Genomic DNA, 18,445 nt, shown 5'->3' with positions numbered 1-18,445 from the left:
GTGAAAACCTAGAGTAAGAGACATATCAATACATATCCAAGCCTCTTATAAGTGTACACAGCCTCTTAGAGACTATCCACCATGGAGTCTGGAACTTTATTAGTTTTCACCAGTTTCTAACATGAAAGTTGAACAACGCTAATATAATAGGGGGTAACACAAACAGCTCTGAGGTCGTTTTGTCACTCTGCTGTTTAATAAAGTTATTACAAAACAGTGTAAGTGAACATAGCACATGAAGCCTTGGTCTCCCCTCACACTTCACTACACTGAGGCAGAGCGAGCTCTCCTCCACAGCTCTGAACTTCCACACAGTAATCACTGCCTCAGGCCACGCCCCCTCACAGCAAGCTACCGGTTTACTGCACAGTCACGATGAACTGAAGCTTTTCTGGGGGAGCCAATCAGCAGTCTGACGTCAGGTACTGTGTGCGTTCCAAGCCTCGATCTGCTAACCAATCAGAAAGACGTGTCAGTGGAATGCTCGTATCACATGTAGCCGGACTGTGGTGAAGTGAGTGATACATTGCTGGTGAGACTCAGAAGTGGACGGGTCAGGTGAGTTCTGTAATGTCCTGTAGGTCAGATTCGTGTATAGGGCACGTTATATTATGCAGCAGTATAGACTGACACGTATGTAATGTATTAGCTCTGTGACTGCTCATACATTTGTAGTTGTGGTTTTAATAAATTCTAGTCTATTTTTATTACCTATATGTTATATCCTGCGTGTCTCATACTTATGTGCGTATATCAGTTGCTGTGATCTCCATGGTGACTGCTCTAAGCCCTTGTTTCACTGCAGCTGTAAGTTGCCACAACCTTAACCCTTAAGTACTGTCATGGTGTCCATCATACACCACTACCATAGATAGATATGATAGAAACCATGAGTTAAGGGTTAAAGAGGTCACCTTTCCTGACATGTCTGAGTAAATATTGTAATCCCCATAATATAACAGATCTGCAGCACCTTTTCCCATAACTATACACTGCGCCGTTCCTCAGTTCTTCCTCCTAGAAATATATCTGCACATTGGCATCCGGCTGCTGACCCAGACTGTATGGACAAACCCCATGGACAAGGGAAACCTGAGGAAGGACAGGATGAAAAAACAATATTATAAACTTAATCCAGCAGGCACATTTATTTCAATGGCAAGGGAGGCGTAAACTGATTTATTTCCCATAAGAACAAAGAATTAGGCACCACGCCGATCCCTTCTTTCTCCTGACCTCAGGGGATCCCATACACATGACATTGTCAGCCCATCCTGGTGATAGACAGGTTCTATATCCTCAATGTTTCCTTTCCCCAGAGGTGAAGTCAAGTTTGTTAGCAGCTGATTCACCTAGTGAAATCCCCTACATGCAGCTGTCTCTACGGAGGAAGCAGTAGACAGCCAGATATTGGTCGTAGTAGTATAACATTGTACAGCCATGAAATACACAGATTCTCTCATGGCAGGAACTTCTAGTTGTCCCTATGCAGTAATAGGGCATGTGCTTAGGGTTTCTCTGGTTCGAACAAACACTTTAATCATCCCTAAGCGGTAATATCAGAAAATCTGGCATAAATGATGATAAATCTGACAATGCCCTGCCTGTGCCACTACCCATTTCAGGAAATTTGTGACGATGGTGTAAAAAAACCATTTCCAAAACATTTGCTGAAAATGGCATATAAAAGATTGCTAATGCTTGTTTGCAATTTTTCTTTTAATGCCATAGGAGAGTAAAGGAGCTCAGGATTTGAAGCTATTTGAGACTGATGACCTATACTAAGTATATGGCCAAAAGCAGTCCTGCTCCTATGCAAGTGCATGGGTGCGGGTAGCAGTTGTAAGCAGCTCCATCCACTGTATACAGCTTCTGGTCTCTTGCGCCTGGAACTGCAGCCTTGTTGCTATTCACTGAACAAGAGCAGGGCTTCTTCTGTCCACATACTATATATATTGCTTCCTGCAGCTGCATAAGGTGATCGGTTCAGGACATCTCTATCAAATAGCTTCAGATCATGGACATCCCCTTTAATAAACCTCTACCACTATTTGTAGTGTGTTTCATAGTTCCTTGTTGTCTCACAGCCTACATCTGACTTCAGCATCTTATTTATTCTAAAAATCCAGTAGAAAAAATGGGCCAGATTTACAGTCTGAAAGTACGCCAGATTGATCACATTGGCCAATGCTAGATGATAAATCTGGTGTATTTTTATATCCTTTTAGCTGGTTTACTTTGGGACAGAATTTTATGACCCAATCTTAGCACATTTAAGCCACACTGCATTTTTCTGAGAATCCATACCTAGCAAATTTTAGAAAAAAACTATATACGCCATGCATATAGCAATGTCTAGTTGTTCCCATAACAGTAATTCTGGGGTTATGTGTGGATTGTCTATTCTAACACATTAATAGGTAAATAAAGAGTCTATTGTATTAGACTGCTTGAGAAGTTATAATTTTGCATCCTTACAGCTAACATTAGAGAGGCCGGGCATGTGACACTAATCCTCACATATTTTGCTCTTTGTCCCGTCCTCTTAGTACTGAAGTTTCTGTAATTTCTTGGCTTTCCTCCCAGATAGCTTACTGACTCCCGCCACTCCCCAAGAAAATGGCCGCTTACACAGTAAGCTGGTGTAAGTAAGTAAGTGTTTTTCTACCTCACTCCAATGCAGTTCTGTGACACTGCTCAATGTTGCTGTGTAATCTCCTCCATACTATTGCTGTGATTTCTGATGGTGAGCGAATGGGTATATTCACACATGGCAGATTTTGATGTAGAAATTTGTACAACTGAAAGTCAGTTCCCTTTATCTGAATAGGGTTGTGTTGGATTTCTACACACTCCATTGGAGAACTCTGTAACAAAACCTGCCACGTGTGAACATACATGAAGAGGGTTAAGAATAGGTTCTCCTCTTCTCTATCGACAGGGGGCACATGCAGTAGTAATAGGAGTGGGACTGCAGCCCTGTCCACCCTATAGCGGTAGTTTTGGGGAATTGCAGCACCACCCCTATTACTTAAGTAGGAGCAGAGGCTGTTGCAATAGCTGGTCTGTGCAGGATCCAGGTGTCAGACCCCCACAGATCACAGACTGTTGACCGATCCTGTGGATAGGTCATCAGTATGAAGCCAGAATATAATGATAGCACCGCAACAAACTGGATGGCGAAACAAATTTTATGGGATTCGCGTGAAGTGTCTTGAGGTGAGCATTTTATACTGTGTACGGACCAATGTACAGCATTTCCCTTCATTATTTATATCACACAGTCTCTGTTGTATAGCAGACGTGATATTAGTCCAGGCTGTAATAACATTGTACGGTCACTAAAATACAGATACCGTGCAATGTAAATAGTGAACATTCATTGCTCAAAAGTGCTCTATGGCTAACCACTTTTACGTAAGTTTCTGTATGTGAATATGCTGACATATGATTTTCTCTACACAGCTCCAAAATGGCTAATTTATGGGAAGATGTATATAACAATGGAAAACTGCTGGAGGAGATAGCGCCCATTGCTGCTGATACAGCCCTCCTGCAAGGAATTGTAATGAGAACAAAGGAACACCCCAATTCATCGGATGTAAGTAATGTGGCTTATTGACACTGCTGGTTACTGGGTTAGTTGGTCAATAACAACCATCACTTTTATGACTAAATGAGTCCATATGATGGGCTTTTAGTGTGTTATGGGTTGGGGTCCCACCACTAAAGCCCTCATCTCTCGGCAGAATTATGGGGCAGTGGTGTTCACTGTAGCAATGCAGCCACCTTACTGCAGTACTTAAAGTGGGTTTCCAGGCGAAAAATATTGATAGGTCTTCTGTACCTGATTGGTGCAAGTCTGACACCCACTACCCCCCATCTATTAGCTGTTCTCAGCAGCTGATACACAGAGAATAGAGCAGGAAGCAGAGAGCTTGTGTACTGCAGATCAGCTCTCATGCACTGCAGTGACTCCGTTCCACCACTATACAGAGAACAGAGCTGTTTGCTTCCTGCTCCATTCTCTGTGGAACAATTGCTGAGAATAGCAACATGATAGATCGCTAATATTTCTAGCCTAGAAAACCCCTGCACTTATGGATGAACACAGTTCGGGGATTGCGAAAAATTCATTATAGTTTACTCTGAGTAGGAGGCTTTCAGGAAGACTGCAGAGATGGCTGTCACTTTAAACAGTTCTAACTCTGGAGCTGTGGGGGCATTAAAGGGATTCTATCATTAATATCACATTTTTTCTCAATCACACATAGGAATAGCCTTAAGAAAGGCTATTCTTCTCCTACCTTTAGATGTCTTTTCGCGCTGTCGTTCGGTAGAAATACTGGTTTTTGTCAGTATGCAAATGAGTTCTCTTGCAGCACTGGGGGTGGGCCACAGCGCTCAAACAGCACTGGGGGCGTCCCCAATGCTGCGAAAGAAATCTTCAGCGCTGCCTCCATCTTCTTCAGGAATGGTCTCTCTGCGCGTCTTCTTTCGGAGCTGGGTTCAAATTTTTACTTTTGCGCTGTCGGCTCTGCCATCGGGCCTCGGGCAGAGCCGACTGTGCATGCCTGTCTGGTGTAAGCGGCCATTTTCATGTGGCCGCTTACACATTAGGCTGGGGTAAGCGGCCACAAAAAAATGGCTGTGCGCAAGTGCAGTCGGCTCTGCCCGAGTCCCGATGGCAGAGCAGACTGTGCATGCGTAGAAATTTGAATCCAGCTCCGGAAGAAGACGCGCAGAGAGGCCGTTCCTGAAGAAGATGGAGGTGGCACTGGAGAGTTCTCTTGCAGCATTGGGGACACTCCCAGTGCTGTTTGAGCACTGGGGCTCGCCCCCCAGTGCTGCGAGAGAACTCATTTGCATACTGCCGAAAACTGGGATTACTACCGAACGGTGGCGCAGAGAAGACATCTAAATATAGGAGAAGAATAGCCTTTCTTAAGGCTATTCCTACGTGTGATCGAGAAAAAATTAGATTTTAATGATAGAATCCCTTTAAAACAAGATCAGGATCATGTCTGTAGTCCAACTAGATCATGATATCACCCCCATTATCAATCAGAAGGCATGCTTGCCATTTAACCCCTTATATGCTGCAGTCAATCCTGAAGTGATTTTACAGGTAAAAAGGTAAATATTTTTTTTCCCCCCTTGTTAATGGAGGGGGAACCCAGAAAATTGGTATCACCACATCTGTAACAACCCCGTCCTGTTTAGGACTCCCTTCTTTCCTTCCTCTGGAGAATCTAAAGAGGGGAAGGGCTTCACGGTCCAGAGCCACTTGCCACTGGTCCTCTGGTGGCATAGACATGATATATATTCCCGGGGTAGGAGGTAATTTACATTTTTTTAAATATTGTCTTAACTTTTGAATTATTTATAGTTATACAATGAATTCTTTTTATGGGGCTTATGATTTCTTTAATGTAAAGCCCATACTCGGGTGATGGGGTAAGTCATCAATGAAAAATCCTACAAATCTCTTGTGACAATGTTTTAGCAGCGTCAGCTCTGCATTGTTCTTACATATAATTATTTATTGTCATTTTCTCTTGTCTATTAGGTGGTGAATTTTGCTCCGTTCACTTTGCTTCCCTCTCCTGTACCAAGAGCTCTTTTTGAACAAGCAAAGTCTGTGCAGGAAGATTATAATCTGCTGGTGGATCGTCTCAGTCAGAACCCCTCATTTCTGGAGAATACACTGTCAAGGTATAGAAAACGTGTTTTCAGAGTAGTCAAGTGATTAAGGGAACCCCTGCTGCCCCATAGAAGTGAATGGAGCACCAGTCACCCAAGGACATTAGCACATAGTCACAGGGATAGGGAAAAGTTATCTGTAATGGGGCTACCCCTTTAAGGGATTTCCAGCAAATAATGTAGTGATATACTGTAGTACATGTGTTCATTCCTTGTAAATCTAAACCTGACCATGAGGTTAAAGTTATCCAACAATCTTCTAGAGAAAAGAGTGGACCTAGTAAGCACTGGAACTGAACCGGTCTCGGGGGAGTATTATTTGATGTACATTTTAACGGGATTTGGGTCTATTTTAAGACATCCCTCTTTAAAGTTGCAGTACAGTTTTCAGCAAGTGATGAGACATTACTATACAATTCGATAACCCTTTATTCCTTTGTATAGTTTCTTATAGTGTGAGGTACCTGTCCTAGTAGAAAAAAAAATCATATTTCTGTTTTGTCCTACAGCACCATAAAAGTGGACGACTTCATAGAGCAGCTTTTCAAGATCTATAGACACGTTCTGAATGAAGGCTTGGCTCAGGTAAATAACCTTTAAAGGGATTATTCCGGGGGGTTATCTTAGGATAGGCCGTCAATATTAGATCTGCATAGGCAAGTGGGGATACTGCAGCTCTGTACAGGCTCGCAGTACTTAAGCAATACCAAGAGCCTGGTAGTGTTGATCTGTGTCAAATCCCCATAGATCTAATATTGATGGCCTGTTCTAAGCATAAGCCATCAATGTTAGAAACCAGATAACCCCTTTTAAGTATAGGAGTCTGTGAAGCTTCTTGTGGCTGACATGTCCCTTCTCTATCAAACCATATTGTTCTTCTTTTCAGACTGTGTTTTTAGGCATCAATCGCTCAGACTACATGTTTGACTGCAGAACAGATGGGACCACAGCCCTGAAACAGATTGAGATTAATACTATTGCTGCTAGTTTCGGGGGACTTTCATCTCGGACTCCAGTAGTACACCAGTAAGAATTCCAGATGAATCTGATTTAACTTCATTCATTGCTGTGTAGAGCAGTTCTCTTGTTCTGGACCTATCCTGTCCTGCATTACACAGATAACCCATCAATTTGAGTACGCTCTGGATAATACCTGGTTTACCCTGTGGAGGCGCTGCAGAGAATTTGCACCCTTGCTGGCAGGTTTCCACGTGGATTGCAGCTGATTGCAGAAGGCTTCAGCACGAGGAAACTTTGTGATCAGCTTATTGTCAAGGATCCCTTCTAGCAAATAGATGTTATTTAAAGCCGACAACCCCTTTTGGATCCTATCTGTCTTCTGTTGTGTACAGAACCTTCTGAGCCCCTGGCTGCGATCTATTCCAATGTACACAGGCTTCTCTGCAAACATAAAATATTTAGTTGGAAGGCTCGTTGCGGTAGGCGCCATATGAAGGTCAATTGAGACTCTAATAGGGTTGTTGAAACTGTATTTTATAAAAAGAGGCCTCTTTAGACCCTTGTGCAGACTGCAGCATTGGCTAGGAGGATCTGCACCTTATGCTCTAATGTATTGTATGTTTCTATGTAATGAGACCACTCTGCATGTTGTTAGAATTATTGAAACAAATAGAAAATGATAAAATAAATCTAAATAAAATATTTTTTAATTTTAGCTAAGCCTATCTTCATGGTATCTTTAGAAAGAATATTGTAGGCATACCTTTTGTTTCAATTATATTGCCATAGTTTTCACGAAAAAGATGGTTTTTTTCTTATGCAAATAAATGTTCATGGAGCACAGGAGGTGTTCCCCCTGTGCTCCGAGCACACCCGTATCATCGGCCTGGAACTGCATCCCGTCCCCTTCTTGATTGTAGTCGACGCCTTCTCCTCTTCTATTTGCTTCCTTCCGAGTGCCTGCTTGTGTAAGAAGAAATCCAAGATGGTGCATGGAGCATGCGCTGTACAATCAGCCACTTCAGTGGGCCAAGCGTACAGCGCATGTTCTGTGCGCCACCTTGGATTTTTTTCTTACTCCAGCAGGCGCAGTACGTCTGCTTGTGTAAGAAGGAAGCAAAGAAGAGGAGGAGAAGGTGTCAACTACAATCAAGAAGGATGCGGGTGTGCTCGGAGCACAGGGGAAACGCTAATTTGCTTAAGAAGAAACCGGATTTTTCGTGAAAACGCTGGCGACATAATTGAAACAAAAGGTATGCCTACAATAGCCTTTCTAAAGGCTACATGAAGATAGGTTTAGTTAAATGATAGACTCCCTTTAACAAACCAAAGCTCTTATTTTCATATTTTTATAGACATGTCCTGAAAGCACTTGGCAAACCAGAGGAAGCTTCTAAAATTCTGTCCAACAACCCCTCACTTGGAATATCCCAGGGGATTGCTAAGGCCTGGGATCTATATGGATCACAAAAGTAAGTCTTGCCTGTGAAGCTGTGTAATGAATTCTATTATTTTCTATATAATTGAACAGATAATTTGCTGGGACTTCATGTTTTATTTAACCCCTTAAGGACCCGGCCATTTTTCAGTTTTGCATTTTCGTTTTTCCCTTCTCACATTTCAAGAGCCATACCTCTTTCATTTTTCAGTTCACAGAATCACATGATGGCTTATTGTTTGCGGGGCAAATTGTACTTTTTAATGGCACCATTCAATATGCTGTGCAATGTACAGGGAAGCTGGAAAAAAATTCAGAATGAGGTGCAATTGGAGAAAAAATGCATTTGCGCCATGTTCATATGGGTTTAATTTTTACAGCGTTCACTTTTTGGTAAAATTGACATGTTACCTGTGTTCTGCGTGTCAGTACGAACACGGCGATACCAAATTTATATAGTATTTGTAATGTTTTGATACCTTTTAAAACATGAAAAACTTTGCAAAATAGAAATAAAAAATTTGTGTCATATTGTGACACCCGTAACTTTTTCATATTTACTTGTATTGAGCTGGGTGCGGCGTCTTTTTATGCGGAACAAGATGGCGTTTTTATTGATATCATTTGGGGAAAGATCTGCTGGTTTGATTACTATTTATTCAATTCTTTTATAGGAGGCAAAATGTTGGAAAAAACGTTATTTGGCTATTTTGATTTTTTTTTGCCGCTATGCTGTTCACCGTATGGGATAAATGTTTTAATAGTTCGGGCATTTTGGAGCGCGGGGATACCTAATATGTTCATGTTTAATGTTCTTTATTTATTTTTATATCTGCTCTAGGGAAAGGGGGGGTGACTTGAACTTTTGTATTTTTTAAATACATTTAAAAACGTTTTTTTCTTCTTTTACATTTATGATCAGACCCCTAGGAACCTTGAAACCTAAGCGTCTGATCACTCATACTATTCACTGCAATACTACAGTATTGCAGGGAATAGCAAAATGACAGCAGGTCTATCAGACACCGCCTCTGGCATGAGAACCACTGACTTAGGTGACCACACAAACTCCTTTGCAGTGTCGAATTGCTGTATCCTATCCCATGGCTGCCGTGCCCATGACTGTTACTGGCGATACATTTCAGCACGCTGTTTACATATATTGGCTGCTTATAGATTCCACTGATATATATAATATAATACGGTTATATTTCTTTTTCAGGGCTGTTGTCATGTTTTTGGTTGAGAACGTGCAGAGGAACATTTTCGATCACCGTTACATTGAGAATGAGTTGTGGAACAGGTAATAGATCTAATTGTAACAAGAACACATTGAAATCTGAAGAACTTACAATTCCCTTTATAACTCTCCAGCTGCTGCAGAACCTCTATTTGTCAAGGAAAAGAAAGCTTGATTGACATCCCGTTTTATGCCATCGCTTCTTCTACAATGTGAAGCATTGTGCTTCTTTGTATACTTCGTGTGTTATGGGCTCATTTGTATGATTGGTGGAATTTATTAAGACTGGTGTATTGTATGACAGTCTTAATCTATGTAAAATGATCCAAATTTATTAAGAGCCTTATACCTACCCATGAGTCAGAAAACCAATCTATACCAACTATAATATAATATAATTTCCGCAAGTTTCTGGGCAAATTATTGGAAAAACGTCCGGCCACAAGCGGCTGCTCCCTCCTGCCATTGCACCCAATAACTGGCTGGAGTTGGTTTATACATGTTCACATTGTTCTTACCTTCACCGTATTTCCGTTTCTAGAAATATCAAGGTAATCAGGAGACGTCTCACAGATGTTTATGAGAGAGGGTCTCTGGATGAAAAGAAGTGTCTATATGTGTAAGTAGTGCGACTGCTTTACATTATATCCATTACGGGTATTATGTTATTATTATGTATACTAACATGTCACTTTCTTCTAGGGATGGATATGAGGTTGCTGTGGCCTACTTCAGAACTGGATACATGCCTCAGGATTACAGCGAGCAGGTTTGCATATCCAGCTGATCATTATTGTAGAGGAATGGAAATAATTGGTTTGCTAGAACCTTACGGAGGTATTCAGAGAGTTCGGTTCTTGTCAGTCTGGAACTGATGACTTTACAACCATTGTTCATGTCACTACTCCTATCCCTGGCCATAGCAGTTACTTATACGTGAATGACATGTGACCGCTGAGGCCGGTAATGTGAATGATAAATCTAATGCCATCACATCATCCAGTTTGATGGGGACTGAAAACCAGACCCTGCAGCACTGGAATGGGATGTCCTTTAGCAGGTGAATTAGATTTTTTTCTTATTTTTATATGTCCCCCCCCCCCCCCCCTTCCTTTAAAAATCTCTGAATATTGCTTTTAGGATGGCTCCTCTTTTGTACTGACTGGCTGATGGCCTTGCATGGACAAATAATAATTTATTATGCCCTTTATGCAGAACTTTTTTGTCCTTGGACTTTGGCTATCTCCAGCAGTCCCATTGAAATAAATGGAGAGTGGGACGGGCCTCTTTGACTACTGCTCCATTGACACTGGGGAGAATAATTCCACCATTCATGTGATCATTGGGGGGTCCTGATAGTCTGATCCCTGGTAATCTGCAACTTATCCCTTTTCCTGTGGATAGAGGATAAGCTGCTGAAGAGGAAAAAGCCCTCTAAGTGGAATTTATATTATGATATGTGATATGAATGGTAAAATACAAGAAATTGTAGTCTATAAAGGTGTCATTCTGCTTGTTTAGGCATGGGAAGCTCGACTAATGATGGAAAGATCCAAAGCAGTGAAATGTCCAGACATAGCAACACAACTGGTCGGTACCAAGAAGGTACAACAGGAACTGAGCCGCCCTCATGTACTGGAGAAGATCCTGCCAGACCAACCAGAGGCTGTTTCCCGAATCAGAGAAACTTTCGCAGGCCTGTACTCCTTGGATATTGTACGTGGATGTTTAGATGGTAAAATATAATGCGTCATATATAAAAATGGCCATTCTTTCTATTTCTCCAACACTCCTCAGATGCACTTAGAAGAAATAAGTTTGGAGGAAAACAAATTGGTCTGTGTCGTGAATTGTGGCCTAATACAATTCATGTCACCAGTTGCTGAATATTGTACTTTGCACTCGGGTCACAGTAGCGTTCGCCCCTCCGTCGTTTGGGACCCGAAAGACAGCCTTTAGGCTCCACAGACTATAAAGGGATCTGTTGGGTGTCTGTCAGTTTTATGCTAAAGATTTCAGAAAGTAACGTCCTCCGTGCAGGACTTTTCTCTCTGCTGTTTGTTAGATGGAATCTGCATTCGAGTCCAACACAGATGTGAACTGAGCCCAAGGAAGTATCTGCACTGAAACTTTCCCGTATACACTGTACTTATTATCCCTGCACTGATTCCTTTTTGATGATTTTTCTCCCTCATTTTACAGCTCACATGTAGATAAGTCATATCTTATAACCATAAATTTCCATGTAGTGCAGACAATATTACTGTAGCATTGTCATGCAGTGGAGGATATTGCATTATGTGCGTTCATGGTAACTTTTAATAGTATCTGTCAGCAAAAAATGTTGCCTTACAAGTCGGCATATTACAGCTACAGGTTCTTACTGCTGGTAGTCAAAACCATCCAAAAAATGTTGTGCCTTTTGGCTAAAAGAATACTCCATTAACCTTTTACGAGCATTGTAGTACAACTTGCAGAATGGTGTTCAGTAACAAGTCCGTCACATTGACAACTTCATCTCCTCCAGTCTCCTTCTCTCCTGAAGGATCTTATAAGTTGATTCATGAGCAGATCAAAAACTGTCACAAATGAGCTTAAAAAAAGTTGTTCAGGAGAGAGAGGTGTCGGAGACTGAGCAGACAGGCAGCGATTCTGATGGATTTGCTATTGAAAAGCTGCAGAAAGCAAAGGAGGCAAATTTTGTCTTTTTAACCACAAAATGGCATCTGTATCCTGTTCTATAGAAACCTAAATGCTCATAAAAACCTGATTTCTGCAAATGTTTTAACCTGTATGCATTTTTCTTAATTCAGGGTGAAGAGGGAGACCAGACTGTGAAAATTGCATTGGAAAACCCTGACCAATATGTATTAAAGCCACAGCGAGAAGGCGGAGGTGCACATTATTTGTATACAATATATTCCTTATTGGTGCTGATAAATTATAGGCAATTCCTAAAGTTACAATATTAATTGGGTTCTGGGACACCCATTGTAAGATGAGACCAGAAGTCTATGGAAAATTAGTAATTGGTTCCAAGGAAGTGTCACAAAAAATGTGAAAAGTAAAGATTAACATAAAATCATCGCTTAACTAATATAGATAGAGCAAATCGTTATGCAGAAAGGTTAGGAAGAGCTGCTGGAGGCTGTAAATCACTTTCTATGGGGGTGACAGGACCGTATGCAGGTCCATGTGAAAAATAACATGACGCTGCTCTCAGCTGGTGGCCAATGGAGCGGCTCATCTTAGCACAGGTATGAAGTGGTACAGAACATGTAGTACTGCACTATAGTGTAGAGTGGCGCTACTAGTCAGTGCAGGCACTTTACTGATACAGGGGATTCACCAGTGAAGTGTCCGTGTGGATTTGTTGGCACCTCCAGCCAAGCATTGTATGTAGAGTCTGGTTTTAAGTAACAGTTGCCAGAAAACACTACTGTATGTTAAATGTGATTTTCTATCCTGAGAACATTGTAACTTGAGAGACCACTGTATGGTGGTAAAGAATCTCTGGTTACAATAAAATCTGCACCTAGACAGGTTGTATAGTCACAGTGAAGTCTCTCTGTATGGGGGGAAAACTCATCGCAGTTGGAATTTTGAGATTGATGAGTCTACAACATATTAACTTGTGTGATGGACACCGGGGTCTCCACTGAATAGTTGAGGTCCAGTCGTGCCAACCTAGAACACAGTTCACCAAACTGGTGGACTCTTTGTTGGGCCATCTTACATGCTGGTATGATGTCACATTCTGTGGCAGTGCCGTTCTTCATAACTGGAGCCTGATTCTTTTATTGTTCTATAATTAATTTTTTTTAATTCATTCATCCTTTTATTTTTTTATGTAGATTGTGAGCCCCATATAGGGATCACAATGTACGTTTTTTTCCCTATCAGCATGTCTGTAGAATCGGAGGAAATCCACGCAAACACGGGGAGAACATACAAACTCCTTGCAGATGTAGTTCCTGGGGGGATTCAAACCCAGGACTCCAGCGCTGCTAGGCTGCAGTGCTAACCACTGACCCACCGTGTTGCCCCATCCTTTTATTTTTTTAAGGAGGCGTGGATCACTATAGACCAATAGATCTGGCTATGGTCCCTGTTAAAATAGCTCCATATTACTACCTGCTAGCATTGATGGTCTCTACTGCATGTAGGATTTGTTCTCAGCCATATGCCTTCTTCTACTAAAAAAGGATAAGTGAGGTCCAGATAGGAGAAAAGCCCCTGATAACCTCTACAGTGGGGTTTCCAGCCAGTGAGAGGAGTGTTTAGCTGTGGGGAACCTGTCACACTGCAAATGCAGTACTATGGCGACCTGCACATGACCGCTTCAGTAAATGTAGCATGGATGACACATGGATCGGTTGCGCGTATGAACGGATATAGGACCGGCTCCCTATTTTGCAGCTCTTCAATTCAGGCCGGACTAACAGCTGCAAAAACTATGGCTGTGTGTGTATAGGTCCGCACTGAAATTATGGATAAACTACATGTTCATGTGCATGAGGCCTTAGTCAGCAGCATGTTATTGAGCAGGCTATATATATGGATGAAGTTTCTGCTCTTTCTATCCTTAGGAGTCCAGTGGGCAGTACTATAAGGTCACATATTTTCTATGGGTCAGGTTCCCATTCTGCAGCATAGGGATTGTACATAGTCGTGTTGCAATTCATGCGATTAGATTTTATTTACTATATTTATTTCATCAGGAAATAATATCTATGGTGAAGAAATCCGAGAAACGTTAGAAAAGATTAAAGACAGCACGGAGCGCACATCTTACATCCTCATGGATAAGATCAAGCCTCAGCCAGTAAGGAGCTGTCTTCTGAGAGCCAATGGCAAAGTCCAGGTGTCTGAATGCATCAGTGAGCTGGGTATATTCGGTGTATATGTGAGGTAAGTGTCCCAGCCATACCACATCTCAGGGCTCGCCCCTGATATGCTGAAACAGTCTGAAGATTGCATGTTGCAAGAAACGTCATTTTACGCTGAGGTTCTTTAGGATGGCCATTGCTGTTCTGGTATCGAGATGGAGGATGAATGTAGAAGGGGTCATAGTTGCATGGCATGCTCTGTTCACATCTATGGAAGGTGGCTGAGCAAGCGTGCTTGGCGGCTTCAATGATCCCATAGGAGTAACTGGAGCCACGTGCACGGCCACCTCTCCATTCAGTCTTGCCTGTATGCAATAGCCAGCAGCTGACTTACCAAGGGAACAAGGTTTGAGGGTGTATGGACAACGTCTATCAGATGCTTATGTCCTATCCTGTGGACATGTCCCCTTTAGTGTGTAGTATATTCTATTAGTGAGCTCTCAACCCCGTAGCTCTCCTGCTTGTGTCTGTGAGGACATGCCGGGTGCTGTAGTTCTGCAATACTTGGTGGGCACTGCTATATTTTCTTAAGGCATGTATTCTCCAGGTATGGATAGATCTGTGAAATATTTAAAGACTGCTATTGTATTACTCTCATAAACCCATTCAATAGGCAACTGGTAATATTTTGCCTGTTGGTTCTTACTTTAGGCAAGGTGACAAGATGGTTCTCAATGAACGTGTGGGTCATCTTCTAAGGACGAAAGCCACTGAGCATGCCGATGGTGGTGTGGCGGCTGGAGTCGCAGTGCTGGACAATCCTTACCTTGTTTAACACAGGAATCTTGTGTGACCTCTAACTCTCAACGTGCCTAACCCCCTATGCTGGACACTGGAGGATCTTCTGTATATCTTGTTCAAGAAGGCCTACATGATAGCTTCTTAGGTTTCTTAGTTGGAGTCTTCCATCTGTGACATGTAAGACTAGGCTAGCTTCACATCTATGTTTAGTTGCACCTTCTTGTGGTCCATCACAGGACCAGAAGAACGGAAACACAGATCTGTTCTTTGATTGACATGAATGGAGTCCGAGAGACCCAACTGACTATAATGGGGTCCGCCAGATGTCTGTTTTCTTTAACATAAATTGCCAGATGAAAAAGTCAGACTTGCAGCACTTTTTTGTCCCGCAATTTCAGACGGATCTGTGCCAGAGACTCTGAGGCAAATGTGAACCTAGCCTAAAGTGTTACAAAAAGGTACAATCACCTAAAATAGGAAATGTTATTTGTATACATGCTAACCCCTAGTGTCACAATCACACGGATTGTACAGTTAGGTCTTATTCACATAACCAAACCCCATCTATGAAACATGGTCCATGTACATACCGCATTTCCTGGACTGACCATGGTCATGTGAATAAAACTCATCACATCATTGTTCGTTACAATGCAATGAGTTGCAATGTCCAGAGCACTACAGTACTGAGTAGAGCACTACAGTACTGAGTCATGGCTTTGTCACCTCTGTTTGGTAGAGATCCATTTGGGTGCTCACTGGATCATATCCGTGTGATCAGTCTGACAAATACAGTTACACACTGTGAGCGGTTTTTTGTTGCAACACAATTGTGTGAATGTCTTGCACAGTAGAATAAGAACCTGGGCCTGACGTACCGCATATGCTGTGATCTATTATCAGTAGGGTAAATTAATAAAACTGAACAATAGATTCTAAGGCTATAGTCACATGAATGAGTTGCAAAATGGCTGCTTTACACCCAAGGGGCGCCAAGTCATACAGCCAACCTTCATTGTTGTCTGATTATAGGGTTAGTATAACCAATTCACAGTGATGTCGTACTGCACAGCATCGGCAGGGGGTATCAGCCCCTGGACCACTTGAGGGCATCTGTTTCCTGAATCCATCAGGGACTAGTGTGATCTGATCATTTGCTAGCGATCAGATTTTGGGACCAGATACCACAGGAAAACTATATTCACCCCACCATACTTTACATCCATGTTATATTCACATGATTTTTCCAAACACAGCAGAAAATCCTATTGCAGAACACAAATCCTTCTATTTCTGTGATGGGTTGGATTGAAGATAAGGACACGTGAATATGGCGTACAAGTGTGTTCTAAGGTAATGGCTACACCATGACTCTAACCAGTGGGGACCCCTATTGATCCTGAGATACCTGAGCATTGGTGCAGCAGCACATCGCCATTCAGGTGAACAGGACCAGATACGGTTCTACACCATTTGCTAGTAGCGCCATCATACAGGAACAGTGGTAACTACATGTATGTAATTATCACTGCAGCCCTGGCATTCTCAGGATAAGTGGGGGGACCAGAGGGTAGACCACCACCAGTCATAAAGTGATACCATGACTTTATAACATGGAAATACTCCTTATATCATGTTTATTTGTATCCTGAGCCTAGTAAAGTATTTTAATTGTTGCTTAGTAGACTTTTTATGGGCAGAATATTGCACTGGTGACGCGTGTGATCTTGGCCTCTGTGCACACTGTCATTGGTCTGATTGGTTGTTTCCTAAGAATCTTCTCTAAATTTCCCAAATCTGACATAAAGGTGTTTGAGCACGTCACAGGGGCGATTTCATCTTGTGTACAACGCCGTATCCTACGGTGTATCGAGAGATCATTTTCCTTACTTTTTCTCATCTTTTTGATACATGTATTGCCCCTCCCCCCAACCTTTTTCAATATCTGCTGTGACATTTGTTTTAATGCCTACATGTATAATGTGTACAGAGATTTAAGAATCATATTAAAAATGAAATAAAAATTTTCCATGTACACCGGACTGCACAGTTGGGCCGTCATTGCGTCGGAAAAGATCCGGGTCATTAGCAAAGACTAATAATACAGACGGCTGTAAGAAACTTCTAAAAATGCTTCTTTCTCCTCTCAGGGTGAGTTTCTTCTCTCTGTTAATCTCACTTTAATGCTGAAAATTCTGCATAACCGTTTGGAGACAGGTCACATGACTTGGATATCACATGGCCATAGAAGTCTATGGAGAGGTGAAGAATGGGGTGCAAGCAGAGAGAGAAGCAGAAGCCAGCTTAAGTTGACCATACACATTAGATTTTTGTCAACAAACAAGTGATTATGAAGATAATCTTGTTTCCCTTAGTCCTAACAGCGGCACAATGTGGGGTATTTCTGCCCCTGTGTGCTGGTAGGACAGGCGGATTTTTAATTAGCCAATCAAAAAAACGTGGCTGGCCCTATAAGAGGGCACAAGAACCTCCCCTCTGCGTGTTAATACAAAAGTACCTCCATATTTATACACAGTTTTATACATAAGATATGATTCCCAGGGTGGGAAATCTTGTGCCGCTGTTAGGACTAAGGGAAACAAGATTATCTTCATAATCACTTGTTCCCTGTCGTCCGTACCAGCGGCACAATGTGGGGATATAGCAAGTAGGCCCAAAGATGGGCGGGATTATTCCATGACAGAGCTTAAAATGGTTTGGGCAAAGGCGGAGGAATCTGTCACCCGGTCCCTCAGGCGGTAATGCCGAATAAACGTGGACTCAGATGCCCAGGAGGCAGCTGCACAAATCTGATCCAAGGACAACGCACTCCTCTCAGCCCGAGAGGTGGACACTGCCCTGGTCGAGTGGGCATGAAGAAAGGATGGGACCGGACGCCCTTGGGCGGTGTAGGCGACCTTTATAGTTTCGGAGACCAGCGGGATATCGTGGCCTTGGCGCCCTTATTCTTCCCCGTATAGCTGATTAACAGGTTTTCGGCCTGCCTAAAAGGGCGAGTGCGCTGCAGATAAATTTGCAGACATCTGACTACATCCAGCCTGTGCCATCTCTCCTCTTCAGGTGAAGAGGGGAAGGGAAAAAATGCTGAAAGGGAAATAGTTTAGTTCCTATTTGCAGCGGATGGAATCTTGGGACGAAACCCTGGGAGGAACCTAAGCTGCACATGGTCCGAAAAAAATATAGTATATGGCTCTTCGGCAGATAAGGCTTGTAGCTCACTAACTCTTTTGGCAGTTGTAACTGCCAATAGCAGTGCCATTTTGCCGGTCAGTAACTTAAGTGAGACTTCTTCCAAGGGTTCGAATGGTTGGTCACAAAGAGCGTTCAGGACCGGAATAAGGTCCCATTGGTGGACAGGGGTGTTCACCACCGGTCTCAGCCTAGTTGCTCCTTTAATAAAGGTGCTCACTAAAGGATCCTGAGACAAACGCCTCCCCAGATAGGCGGACAGGG

At 42.5% G+C, this 18,445-nt stretch overlaps 1 protein-coding gene across 1 annotated transcript; it reads left to right on the top strand.

Moving 5' to 3' along the window:
• The first annotated feature begins 488 nt into the window (after positions 1-488).
• On the top strand, positions 489-16,913 carry GSS (glutathione synthetase). Its single transcript, XM_075277319.1, has 13 exons — positions 489-558; positions 3,466-3,601; positions 5,570-5,715; positions 6,213-6,288; positions 6,590-6,729; positions 8,019-8,135; positions 9,324-9,404; positions 9,883-9,960; positions 10,044-10,110; positions 10,863-11,057; positions 12,155-12,236; positions 14,063-14,252; positions 14,882-16,913. The coding sequence occupies exons 2-13, from the start codon at positions 3,473-3,475 to the stop codon at positions 15,003-15,005; spliced, it is 1,425 nt and encodes a 474-aa protein (XP_075133420.1). The 5' UTR covers positions 489-558; positions 3,466-3,472; the 3' UTR covers positions 15,006-16,913.
• Positions 16,914-18,445: the final 1,532 nt, after the last annotated feature.

The sequence above is a fragment of the Leptodactylus fuscus genome, chromosome 6 (assembly GCF_031893055.1).
Source record: "Leptodactylus fuscus isolate aLepFus1 chromosome 6, aLepFus1.hap2, whole genome shotgun sequence".
Taxonomy (NCBI): Eukaryota; Metazoa; Chordata; class Amphibia; order Anura; family Leptodactylidae; genus Leptodactylus; species Leptodactylus fuscus.
The sequence above is the reverse complement of the archived record's forward strand: the minus strand, read 5'-3'. Positions and strand labels throughout refer to the sequence as shown.

Coding starts and splice junctions, on each gene's coding strand:
- GSS (XM_075277319.1), top strand. CDS start 3,473: ATGGCTAATTTATGGGAAGATGTATATAACAATGGAAAACTGCTGGAG. Junction 6,289..6,589: donor TGAATGAAGGCTTGGCTCAG/GTAAATAACCTT, acceptor TCTTCTTTTCAG/ACTGTGTTTTTAGGCATCAA. Junction 9,961..10,043: donor GAAAAGAAGTGTCTATATGT/GTAAGTAGTGCG, acceptor ACTTTCTTCTAG/GGATGGATATGAGGTTGCTG.